Source organism: Mizuhopecten yessoensis, unplaced genomic scaffold (genome assembly GCF_002113885.1).
Source record: "Mizuhopecten yessoensis strain PY_sf001 unplaced genomic scaffold, ASM211388v2 scaffold6045, whole genome shotgun sequence".
In the NCBI taxonomy this organism is placed as follows: Eukaryota; Metazoa; Mollusca; class Bivalvia; order Pectinida; family Pectinidae; genus Mizuhopecten; species Mizuhopecten yessoensis.
In genome coordinates this window covers 163,733-174,072 of record NW_018406352.1, presented here as the reverse complement: position 1 = coordinate 174,072, position 10,340 = coordinate 163,733, and the positions used below count along the sequence as shown (strand labels likewise).

Below are 10,340 nucleotides of genomic sequence, written 5' to 3'. Positions count from 1 at the left end.
TATAAAAATGTGGCAGGATTAAAAACGCTGTTTTCGCCGACATGAAATAGTTAATTTTGTTTAAACAGTACCCTGAATCACAGCAGATTTATTAAAATAATTTGTAGAACGAAATTAATAATAAAAAGTCTTTTGCAATGATCTAACGTTCTTTTACTTCATTCATTCAAAAATAAACTTGAAAAAGTTTGTAATTGAATTATACAATTATACTGAAACATCTATTTAATATTTTATAATGTTAGCAACTTAATGAAAATTTGCCCAGATTCTAGCATTATTCTTTCTCAAAGTTGCTAACTTGAATACATTTTTTTGATATTTTTTCAAATACATTTCAATCTTGATTATTCAATCATCTGGATGCTATGAAGTTGATATTTGGAACAATAGTATACCGAAATACTACAAACAGTGTGGGCAGAAATTGACGGTCACACTCAGAACATCTCTGTGACTACATCATATCAAATGCAGTATCCATAATGGCCGCTATTTCGCTTGAAATGTAGCACGTATTTGAACTTTGACCTTTTTGTGAAGGTCACAGTGACCTTATTACAGTGCACTGCACACCTCCCACAGGTAATGTAAGCATAATTTAAATGTCGTCACTTCATAATCATATAATCATTTCATGCTATTCTTAGAAGACTGTTCTAAGGATCATTTCAGGGAGTGAATTTTCGGATTTCTATACTACTGCGATCAACTCTAGGATGCACCGAGTCTTTGTTTTCAGTATAAATCATAATTTGAAAAAATGTCTTTTCTGAAAAAAAAACCCAGTAAGGTGAGATCAGCCAAGATAACTTTATCAGTTGTACATGTAATGAAAATCAGGGGATGTTACTGCAGGAAATAAGCACTAAAAGATCGTTCTCTAGTGTTTTGTCGCAGGCAGCGGACAGGAATCCAGAATCCAGGTGAAATGAAAAATAATTTTGAGATGTTCCCTGATTTTACAACTTTCAGCATCCGTCTCTGGCTCCGTGGTAGGTCTGCCTTAAAATGAGAAATGTCAAGTAGGACGAAGAAAAGTGATAAAGATAGTGCCGTCGCTGGGGCACGAACCCTCGACCCTTGACTCTCCAGCCCGATGCCCTACCGCTAAGCTAAAGGGAAATTCCCTACAGCTTAAGCTTGTAAGGCAACCTAATTAATCCATTCTTTTACACGCATACACTACATACATGCATCTTGCAAATAGGGGGGCCGTCCTTAAATGATCATAGCTGTTGATAGGATGTTAAACAATACTAAAACAAACCAAACCAACACTATTCTCCCCTTTTTTCAAACACCAACCCAGGTTCTTTTACTCCCCGCCAAGGATTCTCCTAGCTGACGCTTGTAAGGCAACCTAATTAATCCACTCTTTTACATAATACATGTAGTCACTGATGATATTCGATGTTAAGTTTCCGGACAGATCTAAATCATGGCCTATCATTTGCTGAGTCATTTCAGGCTAAAATAATTTCTGTTCTGATTTATGGACCACAATAAAAGTTGTTTACTATGTTAATCGTGTTCTTGAAGATGGGGAAAATGCCAACATCTTCCGTAAAACGGCTGCTGCAGACTGTCTTCTTATTAGTCGAAATGTATGCATTGTGCAATATCCCTAAGTGAAAGTGTGCAGTGTCACTACGAACACTACTGCGATCTGTGTTGATTTTTTTATTTGACAATGTGTCCGTGTTAGGTCGGGTCCTCATTGGTCGACATTTAGATATTAACCGATGTTATAGATTTGGTATGTTGATCTATTATGTAGGGTTGTCATCGGTTAGCCGGTTAACCGGTTACTCGGGCGAAAGACCACGAACCGGTTACCAAAATCCTTAACCGAAAAGTCGGACATTTACTTACCTCTTTTGGGAGCCCCATGTTTCCCTGGCTTAGATCTACAGACTATCTGCATTTGTATAGATGCGACCAAAATTGGAAAGTTTTGTAATAAAAACAGTGTTCAGGGATTACATGTTAGTGTTAATTTTGTACTCTTATTTAAATTCTGACAAAGAGATGTCGCTAATACCATAAAAAAGCTGAACAGATTTTAAAAGGAAGCCAGAATACAAAGTCATAAAATATAAACTTTCTGAGATAGAAGGCGCGTTTACATGCGAGATGTAAAGATAATCTGAAGAGTACACACTTGAATGAGCAAGCATGTCTTAAAACGTTTGTCAAGCAAATTTTGTTCTAAAGAATAATATTACCGCATATGATTTCCTCTGTAAACATTGAAATATACGAGTAAACTATCATACTGATTAATATATACATGTATGTTTGTGGTGTAAATACGTTTTCCAAACACATAATGTATTTGTTGCTGTTTATTATTTGACTACCAAATTGACCGATTAACCAGTTACTCGATCGGTAGAAGAGTAACCGGTTACAAAAATAAGACCGGTTTGACAACCCTAGTACATTTTTGTATTTTGACATTGCGATAAATTTCTGATCCATTACTTGCGACTACTTGGTTAGCTTCGGCACCTTATGGTGTAATGGTTCCTGTTACTAGTAGATATTGTTATACTTTATAATAAAAAAGGGAAATGTATGTACCCTTCCAGAGCAATGATTTCACCTCTGCTTTAGTTAGTTCATGTTGTATTAAAATTCGTGTCCTTTGTTCCTTTGGCCAAAGAAATGTGTCCTTTGTTAGATATGACTTGCATATTATTTTATATACGGTATATCTCGCGCAAATTGTCTTTTGGAAACGTTTCTATGTTTAGGATATTTAGTGGAATTAAAAGTATATGAATAATAGATAAATAGATAAATACAGGTACTGCCATCAAAAGAGGTGGTAGCATATGTGTTAATTCTCTAATAATTATAACAATAATTAATATACAGCATTTATATAACGCCCTATATAATTTGTAAAATTACTCTAAAGCGCTTTACACCATATGGATAATAGTATTATATATTAGTATTTACATGACATTTTTGCAAAGAGCCAAAAATGCAGGCATGAAGAGGTGAGTTTTGATGTCTATCTTGAATTTTGCCAGGGTTTTTGACTTTCTAATAGCAGATGGTAAGCTATTTCACAATGTGGCCGAAACCCTCTTAAAGCACCGGTTTCCATAGGTCACAGTACGAGATTTTAGGACAGACAACAATGATTCTGACTCCGACCGCAGTAATCGCGACGGCTGATACCGGGTAACAAGCTAATGTAGGTACTGGAGAGCTGTTCCTTGTGCCTTGTATGTGTACACCAACATTTTGTACTGCGACCTGTATCGTACAGTTAACCAGTGTAATGAATATAGCACAGGCGTGATGTGCTCTTTCTTTCGAGTACTAGTGATCAGCCGTGCTTTAGTGTTCTAGACCCTCTGCAGACGACTAGTTCGTTTGTCAGATATACCACAGATCAGGGCGTTCCCATAATCCTACCGAGAGGTAACAAGTGAATGCACAAACATATTGCATGTATCTGCAGTTATAAACTGTCGGATACAGCCGATGTTCCTTATCTGGTAGTAACAGGATTTGGCAATAGCGTTCGATCAAAGTATATCCCTAGGTTTTTAACAGCTTGGACAGTCTCAATATTTCTGGCACCGACCTTGAGCTGGAGAGCCATTGTTTGCTAAAACTTTGGGGAAAAGACGATTAGTTTCGTCTTTTCCGGATTAGGCTTTAGAATGTTTGCGTTCATCCAGGTACAGATATCTGTCAGACAAGCTTTCAGATTTTCTGTAATTGTATCCCAACTGTTCTGTGGTTTGATGACCATGCACATTTGTGTGTCATCAGCATAGCAATGATAGCGAAGGCTATGGCGACGACAAATCTCTCGGATCGGATTAGAGTACAGGCAATATTTTCGTGACCTAACACCGACCCTTGAGGAACCCTGAAATGTATTACTTTTTCCTGTGAGGTGGTACATCTGATGGCAACACACTGTCGTCGTTAACTCAGATAAGACTGTATCCAGCATAGTGCGGTAGAAATCACTCCATGCGAGTACTCAAGACGTTTATAAAGTATGCCATGGTCGATGAAGTCAAATGCAGCTGACAAATCCAGCATGCCAAGCACCGCTCTGCACTTGTTATTCAATGCAGAAGCTATGTCATTATTAGACAGAAAAGGCAGATTTGAAACTGGGCGGTAGTTCTTCAAATCCTCCTTGTCCATTCCAGGCTTCTTCAACAATGGTCTAACATGTACCTTCTTGAAACACCGTGGAACCTTTGACTCAGCCGCCATTGATTGTTCATAATTGAGGTAATCAAGGAAAGCAGTGCTTCAATACATTGATTTAATAGGTCTCTAGGCAGTGGATCAAGCTCACAGGACTTCGATTGCGAGGTCATGATGATATTGCGCACCTCGTCCTGGGTTGTTGGTGAGAGCTTTGTCAATGGTCCCCCATCAAATTTAATGTCAGCAATCATGACAGAAATATCATCAGCAGGAGAGTTCACTTCCGACATATTTTTCTTGATCGAGCTGATTTTAGAAGAAATTAGTCACTGAACATGTTCGACAAGTCTTTTTCAGAATTACAGCTTGGTAGGACAATTTCACCTTTCTGACCCATTAAATGTTTGGTGAGTCTAAAACGGTGTCTATGGTCTTTACCACATTCTTCAATCCTTTCGAAATAATAAGACTTCTTTGACTGAATGAGAAGTGAACCAACTAGCCGACATTGTTCCCTATAAATCTGTTAATGAATGTATGATTTGGTCCTTCGCCACTGTTTCTCTGCTTTTCTACGGATCTGTTTTTCTACTCGAAAACCACGGGGCATTTTAAGTACAAAAATTCCGAGGAATAAATGACTTGCAGCGACCAGCTGTTGTTGGCTTGATGACATGTAGATTCTCGTACGATACTGATGATGTCGGAATCCGTGTTGAAGTATCGAAACGGATTAATTTAGGTGAACCGGATTGCGTTTGAATGTTTTTAAGAAGGGGCGCGCACGTGCATTGTATGAATTGGGCAACAGTATTTGTTTTCATCGTCTAATTGAATCTGTGAAGATTTTTTAAGACTTCTGTTGCGCATTTCAAAAATGAATATTGTAGATTTATAAACTTCCGTGTCATAAGCAATTGGCGGTCTCGTTTCCAGATAAAGTAGTGGCAGTAATTGATAAATCATGTTCATATTAAAGCTCTAACGGGCCACCGTAAATGTCTACCGGTTTGTCGCCTCACTGAATCTATGTGAACAAAATACATACGGTATGATTAAAAAGTAAGGTTCACTTTATCATAACAAAGAGTATCGGATTTTGTTTGCATCTGATTTGCAGCTAAAACATTCCAGTGCATAAATAATTTAAAATATATTCACTTGAGTTTAGAAAGCTGGTGACCTTCAACAAGCTGACAGACATTACGACAGGTATTACATAATATGATGTAAAATGCGTTTAACTTTCCGCAACACCTATCACAGTCTCAGTAATTTCTGAACACTGGTTTGTTTATCTTCTCGGATCCTGTTGTGGTCTTTTTATTTAGTTTCAAGTTACTTAATTTCATTGTGTATCAAATATTTTTACTCTCCTGCCTCGAAGTGTCTGTAATGCTGTGCTGTGGTATCGTACGTCAGTAGTCTATCAATTATGTGTATGTACCACCTGTGCCAAGTACTCTTAATATTTGACCAGCAGATACCTAGAACTGTTGCAGGACACTTGACTTACTTTTAAGATAACTGTAATATTACATGTTAAACGTTTCAAACAACATTATATTACAAAAACACTTGTATATACTATAAAGACCATAAGTGCATTTATCTAAATGGACGAAACCTTGAAAAGTCAGTTCAATAGTCGAAGCATAGAAACAAGTAGGCATAACATGTAATTTTTATATGTTTTAGGGGTTTAGATCGGCAAGTTTTATGACACCACGGACAAAATCCATCCCTAATTGAGAGTTTGGGTGAGAAATCGTGCCGGATGAGAAAACGTGTCACCTACACCCATATGTTTTGCACGATTTCTCACCCGGATGAGAAATTGTGTTAGGGTGAGAAATCGTGTTGCGACCGCAGCACTTTTAGTACGATATCTCAATCGGTTGAGAAATCGTGTCGGGGTGAGAAATCGTGTCGGGGTGAGAAATCGGGCCGTAACATGATCGCTCGTAGTAACTGATTAACCTTATCAGTACAAGTAGCCCGGTGCGTCCAGTTCTACTTCAGTTATATCCAAAACAAATTTAGGGCGCGGTTTCATGATTTGGGACAGGCAGCCTAAACAATATTGTTATATTCTCTTTAATAGCACCTGAAATGTAACGTCTTCAATACACACCAGGATGGTTTGCATTACAAATGTATGTCTGCGTGTCCATCGACAGAATAATAAGATGATAAGCCTGAATCAGACAACACGACAGTCGTTTATCTTTACCGGTCTTCTTCAGCAACCATAATATACATCATTTCCTTAAATTTGTCAACATTGACCACTTGTCTCATTCTAAATCTTTTATGGTTAATAAAGATATTCCTAAAACTGCCTTGTAAAGTTCAGTAGACGCCATCAAGTACTCACACACACATCTACAACAATGTACGAGTATGCAAAAATGCGTGTATTTTTCGGTATTCGAGGTATTATTTCCCTTTCCTCAATTACCGTACCTCGCGTTGAACGCACGCACCGAAATTCTTAGACAAGCACGCATCCCTCCAAACACACAATGCATTCAGTGTTTCAAATGTATGGTGGTGCCTTTGGTATCGATTCAGTAGATTACACAGAATAGTGCCTTTTTAAAGCAGACGTAAATTCTATCCAGTTCAAAATATCAAGACAGGAGATACTCATGATTAAATGGTAGAATATATATATATAGAGAGAATGCGAATGACCAGTACCTGTGATTGGCAAGGGGTCGGGTAATACACTGTGGCCACAACTGATAGATGATGATAGAACAAAAAATAATGTTTGATCAATAGAATGACATATACACCTGAATATTATGCAGTTAATTTGCAGTATTATCAAATGAGGTGTGCAAAACTGTCTTTACAGGTAAGAGCTTTAAATTACTTCCCCTACACAAACGTCAATTCTATTCACTTTACAGGTCGTAAAAATATAAAGGCAAGATATAAATAGACACACAATAGACAGGACATCACGTCAACCTCGGTACGAATACAGATAAAGAACACCTTCCTGGTTTATTCTACAAAATGGCTGAACAGTAGATAATGATACACAAAACGAGATATGGCTGCTGCAATATCAGGCGGTCAGGAGGCTGTCAGACAGAAAGGTAGTACGAAATGTCCGAACCACCTACTGAAAGATGTTGTTTATGTTTGTAAGGATTGTCAAATTCTTATGTGTACAACTTGCAGTATAAAATCTGTTCACAGGACTCACAACCTGGAGGAACTTAGCGTTTTTGCTCAGGAGAAAAAAACGGCCATGTTGGATTTCGTCAACCTTTCAGAAAAGAACACAATTCCTCATCTTAAAGATGATCTCATAGCAAAAGAACACCTAATGTCAGAAACTTCTTCAGAATTCAAGAAAGTTTCTTCCAATATGAAGCTCCAAGGCGAAAAATGTAAACAAGAAATAGATGAACTGATAGCAGGTTTCACTTCTACTTGTGATGAAATGGAGAGAAGTAATTTGGAGTTATTACGACATCAGAAGAAAGACAAACAACACAGATATGACGTTGTATTAGCAGCAGTAGAAGAATGTAAAAAGGCTCTACAAACAAGCACAGATGTTGAGATATTTTACACTGACTTTGATACACTTGGGAGTTACACAGATACCAACCCACCTGTATTACAAACCTGCCAATACACACCTTGTACAACAATCACTGATCATCTCAAACAGGCAATCGGTAAATTTACCACTGGTTCTGACGTCCATTCACAAACACAAGCGGCTGCTACATCCACCATCGGTACATTAGACCAATGCCAAGAGAGCTCTGCAGGTCACACTGACATCGAGAAAGCAGGCACTCGCGCTGAAAATTCACCAGACCATCCTCCTTCGTATGAACTGCTCGATAACTCAATTATTATATCACAGTTTCCAGTGTCAGCAGTAGCTCTGTCAATGTGTACAACTCCAGAAGGTAACCTCTGGATTCTTGATGCTAGCGGGAAAACAGTGCTTCAGATGAATGATAAAGGTGAAACAAAACAGAAGATTGAACTACACAGTGATATTATTGATATATGTGTGTCCCCTGAAACGGGTCGTCTCTGGTTCGGTTGTAAGGATAGAACTATTTATGAATTACAAGAACCAGCAACACCTGTACCAAAGTTCGATACAAAGGACAAGCCTTCTTGTCTATCCATAACCAGTGATGGTGTAATTGTGGGTACAACAAACAGTTTAACTATACACACAGCCTCAGGATCTGTTCTACACACAATCACCAATGAGGAACAACCAGATTTTGTACCACCATTGAGAATTTCCAACTGTTTAGTGACGAGAAACATAGCTGTAATACACATAAGCTGTACCAGTTTCCCATATAACTCAACAATGCACATCGCCGTGTATGACAGTACACTCAATCACCTAGTTACCTACAGAGGGGATGGTATCCGCGGACAGGAGCTTGCTACACCAGAAACATTCGGTCCATTCTCAGTTGACTACGATTCCTTTGGGAACCTGATTATAGCGGATGTGAAGAGGAAGACAATAGAATTATTAAGTGGGACTGGCCAGTACCTGAGAACATTGCACTCAGGTGCAGAAGATAAAGGTGCGATATGCATAGGGTCTGAGAATACACTGTGGTCACAGATGCGAGATGATGAGGGACATTGTACAATTAAAATCCTCAAATATTGTAAGTGCGATAGCAACACGTTCTTCAGTTGTAAATAGTTCATTATATAACGTGTCTCTATTATAACATTCACATCTATCACTGTTCGCTCTCGTTTTTGTCAGCCCGTCAGAACAGAAGACACAGTAAACAATCCGTCAAGGGAAAGACCTAAATGACCAATGTAAGTTAACTATCTCATAACGTATCCTCTAATAATATAATGTTACAAGTTAAGTTAAAATGACATGTCACCTTGTGATAATCGGTTGCTGCAAAAATGAAAATTCTCGTGGTGTGGAAATCGTCACACATTTCTAGCGTTGAGTAAATTAGCACAACAAATATACATCATCAACAAGGTGGCGCACACAGAGCCTTCCTTTTTGCTGTGACATATTCCAGGCGTGGATTGACCATTAATTTACATTAATTTATCGTTGTCGGAACACTGTAATTGTTGGCAATAACAGCCTACTCGATTGCTATCGTGCAATACTTGATTACACTGCAGTAGATTCCTGCCTACTCTGTAATGGTTTATGTTTGTTTAAGTAGTCAATGTGGTAATTTTGTAGAATACAACCCACACCTTACATGTGCAATATTGTTTTCCGTGTGATTATTGTGTAGTTGTAAAAATTGTGAAAGTGAGAGAGATTGTTTTTATATATATGAAGCAATGTTTTGTATATTATGTTGTATACAGTGTAAATTGTTTATTTTGTTCTGATCAGAAGCTGCAATTCGCTCATCCATTACTTTATAATTTGTTCATACAAGTTTCTTAAAGTATGAGTTGCTTTTTAGAATTATTTTACTAAGCTAGTAAAATATTGTGGTTATGGTTTTTAAAAAAACCCATAAAAAATCTGAAATGTTCGTATGCAATGCATACCAGTGTGTGTCTGCATATTGCGCATTTTCATGTTAACTTCAAGTTAACCTCTTGTCTAAATCTTTGACGGTTGACGATAGTATTTCTGAATTTGCAGTAAGATTTTCATCACTCATTTACTCTTGAAAAAATCATTATTGAATACGTGCAATAAAATGCGCAATGCTTTACATACTCAAACGTTCAGTTGTTTTCAAACATTCAGTATATGTTATAGATAACAAGAGGTCCATGGGCCTTAACGGTCACCTGATATATTTATACAGAGAGTTGATTTTGTTTTTAACATGAACAGAAATATTATTCAAAGTGACTAAAAACAATAAAACCTTCTTATTCAATATCTAGCGTACAGAATTCAGACTAAAAAGTATTTGAAACTAGCACCTCCGATTCTAAACAAGGAAAATGAAGAAATTTTAGCACACTGACTCCTTTGAGCCCCATCCTACAGCCCTTGGGGTAGGGCTGGCTCAAAATTTTCAAAGTATCAAACTGTCAACTCAAGGTTATAATTCCAATCAAGTTATTAACATGTAATATTCAAAGTTTCATTTTCCATTATAAACCATAATAAATTTTGCCCCCCTCTT

General features: G+C 37.5%; 1 protein-coding gene across 1 annotated transcript; it reads left to right on the top strand.

Annotated features, from left to right (window-relative positions):
- Positions 1 to 7,223: 7,223 nt before the first annotated feature.
- LOC110451467 lies at positions 7,224 to 9,974 on the top strand. Its single transcript, XM_021499503.1, has one exon. The coding sequence runs from the start codon at positions 7,259 to 7,261 to the stop codon at positions 8,906 to 8,908; it is 1,650 nt and encodes a 549-aa protein (XP_021355178.1). The 5' UTR covers positions 7,224 to 7,258; the 3' UTR covers positions 8,909 to 9,974.
- Positions 9,975 to 10,340: the final 366 nt, after the last annotated feature.

Excerpts from the sequence above, each read along its gene's own strand:
- LOC110451467 (XM_021499503.1), top strand. The coding sequence starts at position 7,259 with ATGGCTGCTGCAATATCAGGCGGTCAGGAGGCTGTCAGACAGAAAGGT.